General features: G+C 37.1%; 1 protein-coding gene across 1 annotated transcript in view; it reads left to right on the top strand.

Annotated features, from left to right (window-relative positions):
* Window positions 1–478: 478 nt before the first annotated feature.
* The window catches only part of LOC149789006 (uncharacterized), a 72,925-nt gene continuing 50,756 nt past the window's right edge, over window positions 479–22,647 (top strand). Inside the window, exons 1-5 of the mRNA XM_089975164.1 lie at window positions 479–654; window positions 2,893–3,133; window positions 7,100–7,290; window positions 8,054–8,172; window positions 11,599–11,683. Coding sequence (XP_089831290.1) covers window positions 543–654; window positions 2,893–3,133; window positions 7,100–7,290; window positions 8,054–8,172; window positions 11,599–11,683 — 748 coding nt within the window. The 5' untranslated portion in view covers window positions 479–542. The remainder of the gene's footprint in view (window positions 655–2,892; window positions 3,134–7,099; window positions 7,291–8,053; window positions 8,173–11,598; window positions 11,684–22,647) is intronic.

The raw sequence follows: 22,647 nt of genomic DNA on the forward strand, positions 1-22,647 counted from the left end.
TTACCTAATTAAGACCATATGGGTCTAACAATATGACAAGTATCATTTTGTATCGATTTTATACTGCTCGCATCGATATGGTTATCAATATGGCAACATATCGATATATCGATCCAATGATGAATCGTTTCATCTTCTGTCCCAATCGGAATATTGTCGGCCTTTTCTGTCACAAAATATGTTATGCACTCCGCGGGAGGCTAATCACCAAACTCATTAACCTTATGAGTATACTTACAGCTACATCCAAAGTCATTTATCGATTTGAAGGAAATGAACTAACATTATTCCGAATGACTTCCACACAGGGCAACGCAACGCAAGTCACGTTCAACCGAACTCCTGCGTGGTTGTGTGATCTTAAACAAGTTCTGACACGAATTGCACTCTGAACAGCCAAATATTCACTAGTATAATTTTTTTAGATGTTGTTCCCTTTCTTCCAGGAACACTTGTCTCACTTCCTGTATGACGTTAAGCTGAGACAGATTTAACATACTTTAGCACACATCAGCTTGAGTGTAGTGGCTCCGCATACAACAATGGCTAACGTCTGGCTTCTTGTACCCTGGTGTATTGTTTTTACTTTTTGCCATGGAAAGAATTTATTGTCCGATATTCAAGACATTTATGCGAGGGATAAGAGACAAGCAGGTTTGTACGAGGAATTAGTGGTTGCTTTGAATACGTTTTAATAAGAGAATTGATTTTATGCAAGAAAAAGTGATTATGTATGCAGAGACAAGCTGAATAGATACAAATAAAATATATTGCCATAGCGAAGTTAGTAATGAACTAGTGATTACTTTGAATATGTTTTAAAGCACAGCGGTAAACTAAATAAATACGGCTTTAACAGTCGATTCGACACATTGACAAATAAACTGTCTGAAAGATAAATAGTTAATAGAAATTACGCCTTTTGTCTATGCTAAAACGAATAATTTGAATTTAACAAAGAGAAAAATCTTGAATACGTGTTTTAATGGTATTAATTTAAGATTGGCGTACTGTGCCGAACTGTAATCTTTTATTCAGCAAGCGAAAACATACATACATACATACATACATACATACATACATACATACATACAACACTGTCAGATGCGCAATACTGAAATGCATCCTTCGAGGTGTTAAATTATTAGAACATATTCAGTTTATTGCCACGCTTCACCGACATGAGACATACAAAATTATGCCAGGAGATAAATTCACAACTTCACTTTGAATAGTTCACATCCGCTTGTTTTCGTAATAAAATCACAACGACAAAACCAAAGAAGATAAAAACATTACAATACAGTGGTTATTCATTATAATGCGCCTCTTTATACTGCTGTCGCTGTTATAACGCGGTTATGGTCACGGATTCCATTACCCTATTTGAATTTTGTTTTCTCATTGATACGTGAATAATTTCAACTAATTTTAGTTATTGTCTAATGAGAAACAGTTATCATATACTTTGACAAAATTGAGGATCCTATTTTTGTGTTTTATGCGGCAGCCGCTATATCTTAGTTAGTGGAGTGTGTGACTCGTCTATGTGCTTGCCTCGTTATTTCATTAGAAAGGCATTTAGCTTCCATTTCCTTAACACGGTATAGCCAATAAATTGTTAAAAGTGCCGTTTAAACTATAAAAAGCAAAAATTATTTCATGTTTATGCGCCAATATAACACAACCTTCTTGTTAAATTCTATTATTTGTAATGTGGTTCATTTTAAAGTCTCCCATGAAAATGTAAGAAAGCTAAAGAATTTGCATTGTACCTAATTGTTTTATTTTTATATAGTAATGGGGTTGGTGGCTCGATGGTTGACACTCAAGAATCCCGATTGGAGAGTTTTCACTTCTTAACTGAACACAGGCACTATCTTGGTACTCGAACGAAAATATTTTGCTTCGGTTATTCCAGCTGAACTGAATGTCATTGTATATCGCCATTATTTAGGGGCATATCCTGCTAACTACCACTATCCCACTCAGCGATGAAGGAGTAATTGACTCCGTTGATGATTGCCCATGAAACTAAGATTAACTCTTTCCTATAGGTCCCTAGTCCATTAGTTCAGGAGGAAAATATTCGTTGTGGTGGCGGTAAACCTTGACTGTTAATTCAACTACAACCATATCTTCCATATTCAATTAATTTATATTGCTTAATTTTTGTTGTTGTTGCTGCTATTTGTTATTGTTGTTTTGTTTTTTGTTTTGAACATTGAACCATTAAATTAATTTTGTTATATCAAAGTTAGCAGTGTTCCCTGTAAATAGAATTTTGTCCCATATATATGTGAGCATATAATTTGCAAGGAACAAGGTTTAACACGTATCCTTTGTACTACGTTTCAAACTATGGAATCACACAGAGTTCTTTCTTCTGATGGTTGATTAGCCTTGATAACTACATGACACGTGGATGGTAACTTGACTGATACATGTCATTTGGTGGAAGAGAGAGGCTTATTAGCTGCCATATTGTCCACATTCAGATCATCCAGAAGATATTGGGCTTTCACACTTTGCTTTTTGGTAGATGACAAAAATCCAGGCTAATAAACTGACTCATAGTACTCATGGGCAACAGACGCAACACACGGTCATTTACCCTACCGGTAGGTTTCAAATCACGACAAAAAGGAAATGCTTTATACCAATATTTGCACGAAAAAGTCCTCATTAACACTTTCCGTTCCAAAATACCTCTATGGTTAATTTTTTAAAAGTTCATATTATTCAGAATCAGGTTTTACATAGTCTTTATGTACATTTTGTTTTACAAAAGATAAAATGTTTGTTTAAATTTTACTACGAATGTCGCTGCTGTTTAAAGAGGAAGGAACCGATGTTTTTCATTTTCTTAAACGTCTAACGCGTCTTGTTCAGATCGATTCGACTACGAAGATGGCCAAGAAGATGCTACTAAAGAACCCGCTGTTAAGTGGGATTGTGGGGCCTCCCTCTTTGGACCTACTGGGGAAGTCATCCTGCCCACAGTGGAGGAAAATGGAACCCATTTCTACCATTCGAACTATAAATGCCGTTGGAGTCTTTCTGTGACTGATAGTAGGGCTATCTTGCTGTCATCATTATACTTTGGCTTGGAGGAAAGTCCAAATGGTTGCGAGTATGTATCATGTTTTCTTGAAAAAATCTTTTTGAAAATCTTACTTGTTACCACTCCGGTGGCCTGATGGTTAGAGCGTCCACCTCAGATGCGGGAGGTCGCGGGTTGGAACCCAGGCCGTGTCATACCAAAGACTTATAAAAATGGTACTAACAGGTGTCTCGCTAGGCGCTCAGCATTAAGAGGTTAGTGTTATGACTGATCGGCCTGGTATCAGGATAATGTGACTGGGTGGGACATGATGCTACATGTCTGCGGCATAATGCCCCAGTGCTAGACATCGCTATAAACTGCAGACATCGAAGCGATGTGACTGAAAATTGTCAAAGCTATGTTAAAAATCCAAATCACACACACACACACACACACTTCTCAGTGGGCCAGTCAATATTGACGTTTAAACCAGAAAATAATTTCAAACTATTTTCTGCAGAATGTTGCCCCGCTATTTTCATTCGTCTGTTCTTTTAATGGTAGACTTTTTCGCGGTCGAGTTGAACCAGGAACACGACTGGTGTCCATGTTCCGTGACGTTAATTTCTTATTGCATATATTACATATAGCGATACGATTTATTACTGTAAATTGAAATGATAAATTGGTATAGCCTGAAAAATAATGCGCAAGTACAGAGGAAAAAGAAATATATAATTCTTCTTCTTCTTCTTCGTATTATTGTTATTATTATTATTATTATTGAAGTATATACCTTTCGCGTTTTATTTTCCAGATGTTGATTCACCAAAGTAGTAACACCATGACAATATGCAGATTAAACACATTAACAGTAGTGAACAAAAAATTGTTTTATAATCGCAGTTATTTGTAACTAGATATTTTGAAATGAGAGGAACTTCCCTTAACTATAAAGAGCGACGCTTTGTTCAAAACACTTGTGTCACTTGACATCGTATGACCTTCAACTTTATCGAAATTTCTCTTCCTCTTAAACCTCATGCCCACAGCTATTTTAAAACAGATGCAGATGAAAAATTGCTGTTCATCCATTTATTTTGTATATTTTTCTGTATGTTTGCCTCTGTCTGTCTGTCTGTATGCATACACATATGTAGATGAATGGAAAGATAGAAAAACAGAAAAAGTAAAATCTGTTTAGGCGGTTTCATATGGAGGGTAGAAAGTGACATAATAAGACAGATGATTCCTGAATACACATGTGAGCGTGAGATCCCCTAAAAGTGATACATGATGATTTCAATTTGCCCAAACAACACATGGCCACGTCATACAGAATCTGAAAGATTTTTGTGCTTAACTTCAGAAGAGGTACAATGTGGTGCTGGCAAGTGGTCCTGTATCTATATAAACGGCGCCTTACACTCTAATACAAATTGGCAAAATGTCGCAGCAATATAATTCATCAAAAGTCATACACAAGGAATGTATCGAGTTCGCATACAATTAATTAACTGTCTAACCGTATATTTTTTTCTTTCTGTCATTCTTTAAATTGAAAACCGTTTCAAGTTTACCACAGCTGTATTGCTGCAACAATTGTTACATTTTTCAGTCTTTATTTAAAATCATCGACGTAAGAAAATGTTGATATGATATTTATATGTACGGAATTAATCTCTTTTTTTTATCTCGAATTTATCTCGGCCTGGTGTCAGGATAATGTGACTGGGTGGGACATCATGCTACATGTCTGCGGCATGATGCCCTAGTGCTAGACATCACTATAAACTGCCACACTGCATACATCGTAGCAATATGACTGAAAAATTGTTAAAGTTACGTTAAAATTCCAAATCACACACACACATCATCATGAAAGTTCCTTTTGCTTTTTGGTGGTCGTATTAAATGCTTTGGGACACTGTGGAGAAATATTCTATGATTAATTATGATAACTATTCTGTAATCCAAAAACATACCATATGTTCCTAGCAGGTTGTTGTTGCTGTTGTTTTGAGTTTAACTCCATTTGTCAGAACAGGATAGGCAGCCAGTGTATTTGGTGGAGGAAGAACCTGGGAAAACCCCGGTAAGAACAACCGACCCACGAAAAACTACTGGCAGCTTACTCACATATCCACTTTTGTCGAATCTAAGACTTGAACCCACGCGGATAGAGGTGAGATGGCAGTGATCTATAAAGGCAAGCGCTTTAGACCACTTCACCACCAGGGGCCCATCCTAACAGGTAAGGTTTTGTTTAATGCATTTGCAAATGGTACAAGGAAGAGTTTATTTCAAATTAGTTCCAGCTTCGGCCTGTGTGACGTGGATCTGATTTCTATTTCTTTCTGCAGACAGACGTTTGCTTTTAAAAAATTGATTAAAAGCTCAACGATTCGAGAAGGCAGCATATCCTGGTACTGCTGGAAGATTTTGCAAGCATGAAATATGATTGGTTATAGCTGGGTTAGAGATATAAAGTGGGCATTACACAAACTAAAATATATTGAACAAACGCCATTCTACTAATGTTTGTTATAAAATCCTTGATTCATACTAGGTATAATTACTCCACACAGACGGGTCTCTCAGGAGAAAGTGTTTTTGCATCGTTGTGCATCAATGAACACATACCACTGTATGAAGATGGCATACCCACACGTAGAACATTTCTCTTTGGCTGACCCTTCAGGACAAAGAAAAGGTTCACAGACCAAAACATGTAGAAGAGTCGAAAACAACCTTAAGTTTGTCTTGTATTTTCAAAATACTGAGTGTTTGTTTTGAGTTGCTGGAACGTTTAGATTGATGTCACCCGATACAGATGTTTTGAGTCGTTCTTTTTCATATTTTCTCTAAACCACTGAATATGATTTACTATTCATATTTTATCGAATCAGAACGTAGCATCCACCATTGAATAAACAATGAATGGTAAACTCACATCTTGTACAGATGAGTTTAATCTGTCCAGGTAATTGATGAGCCTTATTCCATATTGTTTTTAATCAAATGATGATTTCATAATCTGAACGAGAATTTGGAGAGAGGGCATCCAATCAATCTATTGGCGGTAGTTCTAGATGTCAAACGTCTCAAGAGAACACAATCAGTCAGACAGTCCTAGGGTGGGGCCATTCAGGAGAACGCATTTGTTTAATGTGTTGGCAATAATTTTAGGGTTAGACCATTTAAAAAAACACATTGAATCAATCTGATAGAGGCACACATAGGGAAATATCATTTAAGAGATCACATTCAGTCAGTCTGCTTGAGGCAGTTCTGGTGTCAGACCTTTCAATCAAACTGTTGACAGCAGTCTCAGGGTTAAACCATTCCAAACATTTTGATGACATATTGGTAAGATGTTTTTCTTTTGGAATAGTCTCATTCACTTGTTAAAACATTAACAATCTTATAAATATATTATTATAAGTTTTAAAAAACTTTTAAAATGGAAATGAAACCTTACAAACTGACGCGTCACCTAAAGTTTATCAAACAGCGTTGGAAAAGAGGACATTTCAAACTGAATAGTTGTTTTTCCATTTTTTTCTGTTGAGTTGTTAAATTAAATCGATACGATATCCATGTTCATATGAGATGCATACATTTATAATTAGACTGTATTCGTGGCAAGGACGCATAAAGCGATTTTTTTTTGGCGTATCCATGTTTAATCCATTTCCATAGTTACGGGACCATGTGCCGCATCGAACAGAGAGAGAGAGAGAGAGAGAGAGAGAGAGAGAGAGAGAGAGAGAGAGAGAGAGAGAGAGAGAGAGAGAGAAGGGGTGAAAGATAGATACACTCTCAAATTATGCTTTTGCTTTGTTTTTTTAAAATTATTTTCTTTCTTTCTCTCTCTCATTATTATCATGCAGTTTCTGCGTACACAGTTTTGTTTTCGAGACAAACTGACAAAGATAATCTAGGTAAAGACCGAATGTCGTAATATATTTTAATGTATGCTGGCATTTTGATTTCCTTCTTTTGCACGAAATAATTACCTTGATAAAAACAGTTTCGTAATGAATTTTAAAGGTGGGACTATCTTGAAATAAGGGACGGTTCTGACAACAACCAGAGCGAAACGACGACGATCCTTTGTGGATATGACCCAGTGACCTACGTTTCCATGACCAATAAGCTGTTTCTGTACTTCTATTCAGACGAATCTTATGAGAGTACTGGTTTCCATTTCGAGTACAAAGAAGTTCCTCGCTTGACTCCGTGTAAGTAACCTCATATTTCTTGTATCTATTTTCTTTTATCTACAAAAAAGTATAGGATGATGAAAATCTATGCCTCTCAAGTTTTACTGAGATATTCGTCTATTCGTCTGTATCTAAATGAATTGGTAATTCGAGTGACTAAGGTGTCCCATTTTCTTAGCAATAAAAGACTGATAAACGTGGTCTTAATTGGGAAGTGGTAGAATTTAGGAGGGGAAATTTAAATTTAAAAATAATTTAAATAGAAAGTAAATATGTAGAAAGAATACATTTACAATACAAAAACTTTGGCCGTAGAAAAGAACAGGAGGGAAGTTTCCCAACTTATTTATGCTGGATTAATGGACGACAAGACTTTATTCTTTTGTATACAGGTGTCATCTGCAAAGAGTTAAATATGGAAAGGAGATTAAGAAAAAGGATTTTTAATTGTTGTCCTTACCATCAGAGGTTTTACTGTTGCATGTCATAGAAACAGAGATTTTATTTTTGGAGCTTCAGTTTATTCTAGGTATCTGAGACTAACTTTTAAAGGTTATGTACTGTGTATTTATCTGAGATATATTTATAGGTTATGCACTGTCCCTGTAGTTATATGAGATTAACGTATGGGTTATGCACAGTCCTTCCAGGTATGTTTGACAATGGATAACACTTGCTAATTTATTAAATGTATATTGCCTTGAGCTTACACTGATTGAATGAGAAGACATTTTTAATATCAACGCTTGCTTTTATTCATTTATTTTTTATTTTATTTCAGACGACACATTAGTTTGTAACAGTTCTATCAGTGGTGAAAAATCGGATTTAGGTTCTATTGTTAATACAGGATATCAGGGTGCTAGCCAATCAGAAATGTCTTGCTTTTATCGAATACAGGTAATATTAGATTAAACGGAAAATTATAAAACGCAATATTTTGTAATTTCAACTTGTGTCTTCTCCTAGAAATAATATTTATATGAAATGAATCGTGTAAAGATCTTAAAATAGACTTGCCAAACTCAGTAGTTAGCAAAGTCGTTTTCAGCTTTCAAGGCAATTTAGTGATGCATGCAAGTATTACACATCAATGACACATCAATGGTCAGTTGCCTGCCCTTGCTTCTTCTTTTTGACACATCTACGGAACAATTAAATGCCACAGACCGAATCATGCAAATGAATTTATATACAATTGTAGGAAAATACGTCGACGGTAGTAAATATTTTTATTTTGTTAAAATATAAGTTAAACGAAAATAAATTTATCCCAAGAATGGTTATCCAACCAACCCCTTTTCAGCGCAACCAACCTCCATTCAGCTAAAAAATAATTACAGTGTGCTAATGTGGACAAAATTGGTGTTTATCAGAGACGAGTTCGTTAAGCTATTTGCAGTTATATTACTTAAAATCACTGATACGACTGAACATCAGGTCCATAACTTTTTAATTTTGTTAGAAATAACCACATTTCTGCGTGTAGACACAACCCCAGACTTTTTGTTGTATTTACATGTATATTATGCTATGTATATCTATATTACGTGTATTATCATGCATGATTAGAAATTGTAAGGGTCATTTAGTTAATAACATTTCCATTATGAATGAGCATGTACTCTTAGAAGATGGGTCATGTATCAAATGCATAAATTCATTCATAAGTTCCAAAGTTGAATCTAGATGTTCGATATGCAATGTAGATGACTGAACCATCTTTATATTTTAGTAACTGGGTCTTAGCATTCTCTATAAGTGAATTAATGCATAGAGTTAAGCATTGTTACCAGTATCAACTGTCTTATAGGGGTTATTTGGAGAGGAATTCGTTTATTTAATAATCATTTGTTGGAATTACACTGTTCGAAATATTTAAATTAATTGGAATAATAGCTGTATGGAATTGCTGATTCATTTATGGACATTGGAATTTAAAGCTGTATCAGAAATACTGTGAATTCATTTAAAGACATTTTGGGATTATAGCACTGTGAGTCTTCTGTTTTATGGATACATCACTATATTACTGACCATCATTTGAAATACGTTTGAAACTCATTCGGTTTACTTATTAGAACTATTAAGCACTTTAGGCTGCCATTCACCATACTGTAAGTTATTTTTACTTTTTCAATTTAGATTTTAGAGAAGAAAATTATATTTTCCAATTATACAAAACTTGTTGGTCATACTCTGTTTAGTTACTAAATTTAATACCATAAAGTCGTAACAATTAAAACTACCATACACAGCTTTACTATTTTCAAGTGTTTTCTGAAACCATAAGGACTAATTTGAGTTGAAGAGTTAAGAGTATTTCCAAAGTCTTCCTCTAAAATATTTTACTCCGCTAATAGTGTTGCTGTTATTTTATATTTGATCGATTTGAAACTAAAATTATGAACAAATAACTTACAAATTTAGTAGGGATTTGACACATGTAACTACCATTTTGGATGCAGATGAAAGCCAAATGGCAAGCATTAATTGCGAACAAGCTGGAACTGTCCGTTGACTGTTGTGTGTTAAGACGTGATGTTACATAACAATGCTGTTCGAAAAGTTACTAATTTCATATATGTAACCGTTACTCGAGGAAGTAATGCCTTACTGTCAAATTTGTACACATTGAATTCCTTATTGCAGTCTTTGCTTATTGGCAATGTCAAGTTTTCTTCAATTTCGTAGCAAAATTTGTAAATAGATATGAAAGAAATATTTTCATTTATTACACCTTATTGATATAATTTTGCACATATGCGTAAATAGAATTCTACTCTATATGACACTTTTTTATTTTAAAGTAAGTTTTGAGCTGTATTATCTTTACTGATTCGCTGTGATCGTGTAAAAAATTCTTACTCCACATTGTGGAACTTTTGTTTCTGCTATTACTATCAACATTTTGGCGTCTATTTTCAAATTGATTGCCCAAAGGGAATTGGGATAAATGGTCACGTCTGTCTGATAATGGCCAATTTACCACACATGGTCTTATTACGCGATGCATAGCCTATCATGCATTGAAGAGCGGCGTGAAACTCCAAAAACAGCAACGAAAATACAACAAAGGGTATTGTTAAATTGAGAGTGGGCGTGGGCTGGGGATGGGTGGGTTGGGGTGGGAGGGTTGGGCGGTATACCTGTGACATGATTCACAAGAGTGGTTTATATGTTAAGTTGTAGGAGTAAATAATTTCCCATCTGTTTGCAGAATAATCTGGACATAAACCTGTCTCCCAACTGACAGAACTTTATCGAACCAACCACATCATTTTAAAAAAAAAATATTTGTCTATGTCAACTGTAGTCTACTGATCAAAATCAAAATCAGATCATGCAATCATTTGATGAGAAAACATCCAGTCACTTAATAACTACAGCCAAATGAATGCAAATCAGCACCGGTAAATATTGTCAATTTTCAGCGATACGTATACATCCAGCAAAGTAATACACCCTCCGACAACTCCAATCTACATATGTGGTGAACGTTTGTTGTGGAATAAATACACGTTTCGGTGGAAACGGTTTAAACAGCCACATCCAAATTCATGTATAGGCGTATGGTGCTTCCACTAACCCAGCAGACCTAACCAAGTGAATTATGTAAAAACACCTAGGAATTTCCAACGGTGCTCCAGTTTCGAAAATTATCCTGTTCGTGAAATGATCTATTGACAGTTGCTTTTATAATTATTATTTGCTAAAATACTTCTTAATTTTAGCTGTTTTAACATTGTTCAATAACACTACCACTCTTGTCTGGGAATATTTTTTCACGCGGAAGAATTGAAATGCATTATCTGAATCAGAATGAAATGCTAAAATTAGGTTCCTCCTTCACTTTCTTTCTACTCGAAATGAAAACAATATGATAAGCAGAATCTCAGAAGGTAATGCTTTAATATTGAATTTATGAAACGCTTTAATATCGAATTTATGAAACGCTTTAATATTGAATTTATGAAACGCTTTAATATCGAATTTATGAAACGCTTTAATATTGAATTTATGAAACGCTCTAATATCGAATTTATGAAACGCGTTGAATAATGTCCTGCTTTAAAATTATTAAATCCTTTCCTAAATTCATTATTAAATCATTGCCCATTTGAGATCCCGTATTAATGATTGTCTAGTTTCAAATCTAGTTTTAACACCTCAAAGTGCATTGCTTGATTTTTTTACTGAAAGAAATGTACACATATATTTCAAGTGGATCCCGCTTTGTGTAATAAATTGTTTATATTTTCATGTATATTTTTTTTGCGGGGTTGTCCATATTTACGTTTAATTCTCTTAAACTCTCGTCTGCAGGCACCAGGACAGTACGTGGTTATGTTGGAACAGATCAAGACAGAAAGTAACAGCATCTTAACGATATTTGACGGCAAACACACGCGTAAGTGATTAGAGTTTAAATGCATATACACGCACATTTTGCTTCATCTTTGGATTGAAATAAAGGTATAATGATTTGCCCGTTACAGAGTCATAATAAGGTCTCTTCCCTCGTTTGTAATTTGGGGAAAGTCTTTCACACGAAATCGCATAACATTTGACTTAATGGCAGTTTACAGTTGCATACTGTGTACCTCGTACTTATTAATGTCGCCGTCACACTTGTTCGCTCAGGATTTGTACGGAATTTACTTGCAACCTAATCTGGTTGCGTTCATGGGTTGCGTGATGCATTCGCACTTGTTTTACTTGTTTTCTTCTTCCGTCTTAAAAAATCATTTTTCTTTATGTAGCTATTACTGTTCTTTTTATAACATAGGGTGGTGTACTTAAAATGTGTGCGGGAAGTAAGACATTTGCCGGAGAGAGAGAGAGAGAGAGAGAGAGAGAGAGAGAGATTTTACGTAACTTTAAAAACTTTTCGGTCATATTGCTATGATTTCTGCAGTGTTGGAGTTGATAGTGATGTCTAGCACTGGGGCATCATGCCACAGACATGTAGCATCATGTTCGACTCAGTCGCATTATCCTGACACCAGGCCGACCAGTCCTAACACCAACCCCTTAATGCTGAGCGCCTAGCGAGGTAGCTGCTAGTACTATTTTTATAAGTCTTTGGTATTGACTCGGCGGTGTCAAACCAGAAACTTCCCTCAACCGAGGCGGACGCTATAACCACTAGGCGGTCCATTTGCCAGAGTAATGCATGGTAGGATCTTTCAGGAGCTTATCTCCACTTAGAAAGGAAAATATTGCTTAGCCTATAGTTTTTCTAATCGTATTATCATTTATTATCACTGATATATTAACCGTAAATTACCTGTATGACTTCGTTACCGTTCCAATTCGAAAATCCAAGACAAGAAATTTCGCTCCCGAATTCCATAACTCTAGGTGACCACACATTTGTAATTAACTCGTGTGTGATCTCTATTGAAACTTCTATCAGTGATATAGAAGTCACCTTTCTGTTTTAATATATACACCTGTTATGGTTAGTTGTTCGTTCAAGAGAGATGTTTGGATTTACAAAAACAGTACAATTACGAATCTTGTTAAAATATCAAACTGGGCTCAACTGTTTAATGACTGTTATTAGGCATGATCAGACATGCGAAACCGTTACATCTCCTCTTCTAAATCGTGTTAAAATATGTATCCCAAAGAAACGATTCAGGATTAGGTCCCATGATAAATCATTGTTCACATCAAAATTTAGGCGGGAGATGAAAAGAAGGTACAGTCTGTGAATTAAGACCATTAGAATACCCCCCCCCATATTTGTTTATAAAAACCAGAGAAATATCGTTACACATTTGAAGGGAAAAGGCAGTCAAATAAAACAATTTAGCTTCCTTGGGAACTTCGAATCCTCGAATTTAATGGAACATGATGAGTCCACACGCACATTCAAGAAGGCACTGAACCTGATACATCCATTTCGATTTGGCAACAATTGATCAGGAAAAACAATGAGCTGCTTATCACTTCTTTTTTGCTCTATTACACGTTTAAAATAGAATTATATATATATATATATATATATATATATATATATATATATATATATATATATATATATATATATATATATATATATATATATACGGAAGTTTGAAGTTAGAAATAAAATTATATTTCTGACATCATTATATATAAACAAGAAATTGCAGATGTAATAGTTAATCTCTGACCCAAATAAATCCGTTGGACCCAATCAAAATATTCATAAACGTTTAAAAGTATAGTTGAAGAAATTTGTGTGCCCTTGCAAGCATTATTCAGTAAATCACTTGAAGTCAGTGTGTTCCTCACACAGTGGAAGCTAGCGCAAGTCATGCCGATTCATAAGATAGAAGACAGAACGCTATCATCTCGTTATATGCCATTTTCTCTACGAGCTGTAAGTCCAAGGTTTTTGAAAAAAATGAATTCAAACATATATATAATCTGTAGCATGAAAACTATTTGATACTACATATCAATCCTGATTTTTTTCCAGTCCGTTCAACAACTCATCAACTATTTGAATTTGATCACAAAATAAATTATTTTGTTTCCAATGAAATAACGGTCTTAGCGTTTTTTGAAGTCAGTATAGCTTTTGAATAAGTATGGATTTACCGGTTAGTTTATGTTTAAAACAATAGAATTTCACTTCACATGTGGGATAACATAGATTGTCAGTACCTTCCTTTAGCGGGACCCGTGTAACATCTTCATGGATACTTTAAAAGAGAACGTTTTTTGTTTGCCTCTGGAGTTGAGAGAACACATTTACAGAGTTCGTCAAAATACAAGTAAAACGCAAGAAGCAATTACATCCGAAAAAGATAGACTTTTACGTTACCCATGGTATTTGAATGCCATAATAGGCTTGATTGCAGTTAATTTGTATAAATTGTCGGACATTCAACATGACAGAGACTTCAACTATCTTACTCTTTACTACAAAAGTCAAATTGTTTGTGAATTCCAGGCGATAAAGAGTTAGAACATACTTACCAAGACTGTTTAAAATCACCATGGTGGAGGTGGGGGCAATCAGAAGACATGAAAAACTTTACGAAAAGTGATTTGTGATCGTAAGTTAGATATATTAGGAAATTCTGTTCGTGAACGAATACACTATCCCTTAAAAGTTTCTTGGAAGAAATTATACCCTTTTGATACACTGCTCCTTAATGAAAAGAATAGGGAAAATTGAATGACGAAAGACAAAGTTAACAACATGCCTGACCTGGTTATAAAAGTTTACCACTATGCAATGACCGTATCAGTAGTTTTGCAACAGATTTCGTGGCGGAATCTATACCAAAAAGCAAATTATTTGAAACCTGGAGGTAGCGGCTCTTTAGGAGGTGTCGTCATTTATTCCTCTTAAATTGGGATCCTAATGCCTCAGCAGCCACTTACAAGAATAAAACTCCTTCCCCAATAGATGTTCCAAGAAGAAAAGAGCGGTAGGACTAGGGCAAATCACCAGATAAAGATAAGTCCAAAGAAAAATAAAAACCAAAAGAAAACAGCTTCTTCCTGAAAGAGAGGTTGTGCTGCCCGGACTCAATATTACACCCCCAAACAAGACCCTCAGTGACCGTGTCTCCAGTCACTTCTTCCACTTTGCCGTTGTTCGTGATGCGAGCCAGACCAGTTTTGACATGCATTTTTCCCAATTTGATGAAAATATGGAAACCTGTTTGGAAAGGAACTTCGTTCCTGGCGACAACCTCCTGTTCTTCTTCTTTAGCCAGAGCGGCAGTCGCTAAAAGTATTTTTGCCCAAGATCAAATTCCAAGAGAGATCGGAAGTGTTACAGAGCTTACCGGATTTCTCCAAACAAGAACGATTTAATTCGTTGCGAACACCTTAACGTCGAGTGATGCCCATCATTAAGATGATACGACATACTAACAATCAGTGGAGACGCTTTCCAGTATAAAAAGACATGTGTCCGGCAATTCACTGATGTGATGTTTTTCACCTCTGAGTAAAATATATGTCACACAAAAGAAGCGCACACCACAACCACTCACTTGCCAAAAAGAGAAAAATCAAAGACTACCGCCTCGTCTAGCCAAACACTGGGTCGTGTTGTCGGTCCTGTCGAAGGACCATCCACCCATGCGAAAGTAACTCATTTGATTATACCAGAAAGAAAACCGTGTGTGAATGTTGTTTGGATGTCTTGAAAGAAACGATACATTTGTCGAAACACCAGAAAGAAGCAAATCAGCTAAATCTTTCTTGCAAATGATATAAAAAATATATATACCCATCAGTGAAAAGAAAAACGGTTTGGTGCAACGCGGATGATTGTAATGCCGTTGTTGATAGGACCCTTGCTTAAAGGACTGCTTTAGGACTTGGATGACATATTGGAAATACCTTAGACATTGCACCAAAATAAGAGGTGGAAGATACAATGGACCACTTTTGTGGAATTACGTCATAAGTGTACTTTGGAATCTCATGGAAGTATGAAAGCTGACTTTAGTGCCCTACAAAGGATAGCTGGAATTCCATCGTCATCAAGAACAACGGACCACCGATTTAGCTGATGTCACTCAGTTAGCCACCTACAATCGCGGCTACAAATGTTTATTTTGTGTCATCGATTTTTTTTACAAATTTGTCTGGGTCGTAACTCTGACTTTCAAAACGAACTCCAAGTTAGTGCAAGCCTTAATCTGGTGTTGAAACAAAGCGGTCGTCACTTGTTTATGGCAAACAGACAAAGCACCGATTTTCTGGACTAAACTTTCAAAAAAGACTTGAAGAAAAGAGACATACATTGTTCCATCTAGAAAAATCTCAAAATAAATGTCAGCATTGTGGAACGTTTTCAACGCAATTTAAAAGAAATAATCAAGAAATATTTTACGCCTCAAAAACACCCTCAAGTACATCGACGTCTTACCGCGCCTGGGCAAAGCCTACAACCAAGAAAGTGACCGTGTTTAAGCGACTCTTTAGTACTCTGTTCTACTGCCTACACGAACCTGTTGACGACGGGAGATTGGATGCCCATTGGTAAAACCAAACGCTTCTATTTATCGAACTGGACACTAAATTGTTTCATGCCACTGAGCGAGTGCCCGGGCCTCAAGATTCCGTCTGTACGTTGAAAGACATCAATGATAAAAAAGACGACGTGTACAACATGGAAATCATTCTCTATCGAAGAGCTCGTAGAGTATGCAGACGCAGAGACAAAGAAGAGATAGCGCATTGTAAAGGATATCCATATTGTTGTGATTCATGGATCGACGCTTCAGAAGTCATCGGCTACAAAACTAATTTACCATTATGGCGTTCAACACATCATCAGCGACCGCTCCTTCTCAGAGTTCTTCTCTTGAAGATCTACAAAAGTATCCCCTGTGGGTGTGGTGAGTAGGACGTATGCCTAAAATGAAAATCTTTTTTTTCTGCCAATTCTTTGTGCTGTCTTTGTGCCAGAGTAGCTCCCATCAACAATTTCATGCATAATTTTGTTCGCGTTAATGAATTTTTACTTGAATAATAAATTTTGCATCGGCAGGATAGATACATACCCTTACCAATCGTACTTAGAAAATCTCTTGACGTACGAATAAGCCAAGAACACCCATCTGGATGCTTGCGTTGTATAGAAACCTGACACGTTGTTATCCAACGAATCTGTGATTGATGGCGATGGTCAATATGTAGGATTTAACGACTGTCGAAAGAAAATAAAAATGGGAGCAGTTTAGAACTGATGCGGTCGTGTAGATTTGGACATGTGCTTGCAAGACAATTATTTGCTGAACGGAGTGAATGATCGCCTGAGATTGAATAGAAGCAGTGCCGTTTTCCCTATAATGGCCCATATAAACAAGCACGAAACCACCGTCCAAGAAGCCCGACTCTACATGCGTTGTGTGGAAGGGTTACCTAAAGTGGGAAACGTTATCAATCACACTTTGAGCAGAACGACCGGCAAGTGGAAATGAAAACCTTTACTTTTGCAAGGACAGTTACCGAAACGTTTAATAATTGGAATAGTAAGCAATGCAGCCATCAACGGAGAAATCAATCAAAATTCTTTCGCGTTTAAGCACAAAAGAGTGTTCAAGATAAAAGTCAGTCCAAGATGTTCCAAGTCAGTCCATAGTCAGTCCTTTCGTGTTTAAGCACAAAAAAGTATTCAAGATAGAGAAGTCAGTCGAGATAGCCAGACATTGCGTAACAGACCCTTCGAACCTACCTTTGAGCAGACAAATTACTTGCTATCTAACCTGTCCCTCTAGGAAGCCACGAAACAGTAAGGTACCAACATGAGTCACGGAATTTTGTACGACGATTGTGGTTTTGTTTTTACAATTTGTGGGCTTTTGTTTTCGCTCTAGACCAAGGCAGTGACAAGGGACAATTCCAGCTTATATAATGCAGCCAACTTTGTGTGGAACGTCAATTTGAAGAAGCTCTACCCACAGCGGTGAACGTCATCTTGTATGCTGGATTCGATAATACTCTTGAAATAAACAGCTTGATAGAAGTGATTGTAGACTGTCAGAAGTTTTGGAAGAATCTTATCCGTCTTTAGAATGTGAAGCCTCGTTGGAGATGGGAGGCGAGGATGTCTTTGGACGAGAAGAAAGAGAAGATAAAAAAGACAAAGAAAACATCATGATGTCGAGATGACCAGAACAAGAGGAACGTCTAGTCCTCTGCTTTGCTAAAGACCTGGTTGAAAATAGAACCACACACATTGCTATGGATGTCCCAAAAAAATCATCCCATTCAAATTCAGCATGATAAATGCATTATGATGATCCAAGAAGAAAACTTTGAGGAGTATCTGGATGTCGGATGGTGTCTTATCTCCGACGAGAACGTGTTGTATCAGCGGTATAAAGACTTGTGTGACTATTCCTCTCCTCCATTTACATCTATGGAGATCCAACCCATCGAATCTATTTCCACAGAGTAAGTAGACGCAGCTTAGAGCCATTTACTCGACAGAGATTTTCAAGGAAAGAGTCAGGATTGAATTGATGACTTACCATTACCTGTGAAAAACAAAATGGATACCTGAGAACTTCGTTGCCTGTTGACAAACAGTTCGTACACAGCTTCTTGTCATGTCATGTGTTCTAAGATGAACTTCCTCATCGCAATTCTAAAGACATTCAAACTCATATCATCAACACCGACGAGAGTCATCAACCAGGAACCAATTATGTGGCCGTCTCCTTTCCCAAATATCACAGTGGGGAATATTTCGATTCTTACGGATTACGCACTTGGAAGACGACATTAGCGACTTTATGAGAAGAAATGTAAAAAGAGTGTTTCTTTTACGTCCGCGCGGTATATAATTTAAACGTTAGGTTTTTGTGTGTGCATTGCAGTTTGTGCGAGGGGTGTTCTCCTGCACATCGTGCTTTGGGCAGATAAAGCGGATTTTTTGCCAGTCTGGCTTCAAAAACAATCAGGCCCAGCCACAAAATGTAGCAAAAACTAGGAAAGCAACTTAAAACTCTAACAACTAGGCATTGTTAAAAGTAAGTATAGATAACTTACCCATTTCCAGGTTCCGAAATACACATCAATATTATTTTCTTGGCTATCTTCATTTGCACAGAGATTATTTATTCTAAATTCTGCAAGAGGCCATTCTATGTTTGTGGTTTAACAATGACCCATGCTGCACCGGATTGCAACGATATGGTGGTGCCAAAGGTTTTACCCCATTCCTTTGTTTGGCATAATAAGCCATAAACCAAAGGCCCGATGAGAATGTACGCATGGAACAGGGCTGACGATTTGAGTGTGGCGTCATTCCCCACTTGAGCGTCTCAGAACAATACAGACTTAATTGAGATGAGTACATCTGTGGTCATATTCCTACTTATCTCACGTCCCGTGGGGATTCGGAACCCAGATATCAGACACAACTGAATAGCACGCAGTGCATACATTAACGCGTGTAGGTGTGTGGCTTCAAAGTCCCCATCATGTCAAAATTATGGAGTCCAAGGTGTGGACATTAACCAGTCGCACATGACAGAATGGGCAAAAGCGACTACAGTGTCAAGGACGGTCAGGCAGACCAAACACACTCTAGAATCCACATATCCCCTCTCTTGCTCCTGCCGCTGTTGTTGTTGCTGCTGTTGTTGCTAATCTGCTGTCTATATCTCTCTGTCCACGTTTCTTCACTTCTTCGTGGAAAATTTCTTCTATGAGGTCCCAGTTCTCATGTTCTAACCAGTAGCACCAGCCTTGCCTGGAGCCCTAATGGCCCGTAGTGACGGGGTAGGAATCACTGCATTAGTTGGCAGCCAGTGAATATAATGAATCGAATGAATTGAATCCAGTTACACTGTCAGCTCTGAGAAATGAGCAAACTACAGAAACTGCTAGTGCTCTAGATACACCGGGAATATTTTCGTCTCCTCCTCAACGAGTTGGCTGTGGAAATCAGTACCTGAAGCGGGGGATAGAAGAAGAAGATAGAAGAGTGGGAAAAGAAAAAGATGGTATTGCCTCATTTGATGATGTGGCAGACCTGTGAGGTCAATCCCCAAAACCACAACATAGGGCAGATGGTCCTCCAACACAAACTTGCGACATTGAGTTGGAGAGACATCATCAACACGACAGTCACGACCGCCACAATATCCACAGGCATAGTTTTGATTTCAGGGGTAGGAATCTCGAGAGTCCCTGAAACGAAGGATTTGGGGCTGAAGCCGACCACTAATCCTCTGCACCCCCAATTTTGATATTGGCTGGGGGAATGACTGGATTCGCTTCTGTGTGTGTGTGGAGCTTGGCCTGCGAGGTGTAAGCGTAGATCTATATAAAAGGTATGGATCAAAACTGCCAAAAATGATTGTATATGGGTCTACTTGTTTGTTTGTTTTTTCCGTTAAGGAAAAATAAATCTCCCTATTAGGCTAATGAGTGTTTGTATGTGAGGGTTTATTGGTGTGACTATAAAGACGTACTAGCTTTTCTTGTGTGATAGTGTGTGTTTGGTAATTTTGGTTATTGTATGTAATGCTTTTGGGTATGTCTTTAAAAGAGGTTTTCCTTCTCAAAATTTGCTCATTGGAGTATAGTTTGTTTTCTTTGTCATAATGTGTTTGTGTGTAATAATATGTTTGTATGTAAAAAGTTGAAAAGAGAGTTTCTTTTAGGTCCGTGCTATTATCTCTTTTGGATGCTTTGTATATGATGTGTAGTTTGTGTGAGAGGATGATTTCCTTCAGGTATACAAAGAGAAGCGTTCGCCATTCTGGCTATCCTCTAATACTACTGATGATACCCCTGACACAAATGAGATTATGCATCGATATACCTAGATTGGAGCGGAAGAAACACTATTCGGAGCCAAGAAAGCAGTATAATTTGTAAGCGCTGTGAAGTACATTGCATGAAGACTCCTAAAAACTAGGAAACCGAGACCACAACAGTGGCACTTTGGAATGAGCAATTATCTTTGAATGTTAGGATAAGGCATATTTTTAGTCTTCCTTGGATACCCTCATCGAAACAGCCAGGGAACTTACCCAGCTTTATGCGTTCGAGGCATTCCAGGAGAAAAACAGAAGGAACCACGGACAGAGGCGTATATTAAACAAGAAGAAGACCACCGTCGAACCTTCCGGCTGGCAACATAAAAGCCCTTTTAGGGTTACCTATCAAACTGCGTCTGTATAATGGGGGTTTCTATTTGGCTTGGAATCCCTTTTTGATAAAACCAAGAAACCAACAAGATCCTTTGCTTACCGTTCTAAATCCGCTTCGATTATTCCAATATTGACTCAGAAGTTTTATTGTCACCATGACTTGTTTGGCTAATAATAATTTAAATCACTTAAGTACGCTTAGTACAAAAGATTACAAATTTATATTTTAGGTAAAGTTTAAATAAAATTTTGCGCGATTCTAATCAAGATTGTGGCTAACACATAATTGGCAATAAGGAATATCCACTAGTATAACTGGGTTGAATTTGACTATTTAGGCGTTTCAGGATGCACAAACTATGGCTTAGCCTCCTATCCCGGGTCCCTTTGCTCAGTTCCTTATCCGTATTAGCAAGGACTAGTGTGTTGGTCTATTCCCACTAGTCCAATTTTTCCAAATGCCCTAATAAGCTTGTATTGACGGATCCGGGGTGACGTCAAAAGAGCCGTTTTATCGGGCGCGACATCTTACACTGCTGCAGTGGACGTAAAATGCTAATGAGTGTGTTGGGTCTATTCCCACTCATTAAAGTCCATAAACCGGTCGATTGGGATTTAATTGCCCCAGGGCTTGTTCTAATTAAATAGTACAATTTGTACATAAATGCGTGGGGCCCCGAATGGCCGAGTGGTCTAAAGCGCTCTCCGTTACTGATCACTGCCATCTCACCTCTCTCTGCGTGGGTTCGAGTCTCGTATTCGGCTAATGTGGGTATGTGAGAAAGCTTGCCAGTAGCTTCTCGTGGGTCGGTGGTTCTTTCCAGGGTTTTCCCGGGTTCTTCCTTCACCATTAATACTGGCCGTCATGTATAGCCTATCGTGTGCTGAAAAATGGCGTTAAACCCTACAACAACAACAACAACAACATCATAAATATGTGTGAGTAGTGGCGCTTTTCCTCTCTCAGGACTAATTAAGTAGCCTGTTCATGCAGGCATAAACAAGTCACACGTGTCGATTCGACGCAAGCGCTGTGCTCGATAACCTGTCAACACATGAAAAAATGAGCTCCGTAAATGATTTGAGAGATGATTGGATGGTGGAGGCTGAGAGTGTTCCTGGTAAGATAGACGATTATTTGAGGTACCCAGCCAGCCTAGACTTAGTTACAAAGTAAATGGCAGCTATACAAAAATAAGGGAACTTGTCAAAGAGATATGATTGGAGGAAAAGATGAAGATGAACAGATTAATGGCTTTTGGACACTGTAGAGTGGATAAATTAAAGGAGGCCATATATTTGATAGCAGTACCTGAATATTTCTTTCAGGACGATAGAGATCTGCACAGATTGGAATTACCCAACAATAAGAAGTGTGATATTGGAAGCATATATTTGAAAAGGAGCTGACACTATTGTAAGGAAACTGTGTTTGTGTGTGTGATTTACATTTTTAATGTAGCTTTAACAATTTTCCAGTCATATCGCTACGACGTCTGCCGTGTGGCAGTTTATAGGGATATCTAGCTACCAGTCATAACACTAAATTCCCGTTTGAGGCTCAATCGTCATTCCCATATGAATTTCTCGTTTGAGGCACAATCACCTTTTTAGACTCGATCGCCACACATAACTATTAACATTCATAGAATTTATTTGTCCAAATAAAACGACTTTGAAATAAATTTATTTTACAATTTAAATAGTATAAAAGTCTCAGCCATTTGTATAATTAATTTTT

Source organism: Sinohyriopsis cumingii, chromosome 11 (genome assembly GCF_028554795.1).
Source record: "Sinohyriopsis cumingii isolate HCF-2022 chromosome 11, ASM2855479v2, whole genome shotgun sequence".
Taxonomy (NCBI): Eukaryota; Metazoa; Mollusca; class Bivalvia; order Unionida; family Unionidae; genus Sinohyriopsis; species Sinohyriopsis cumingii.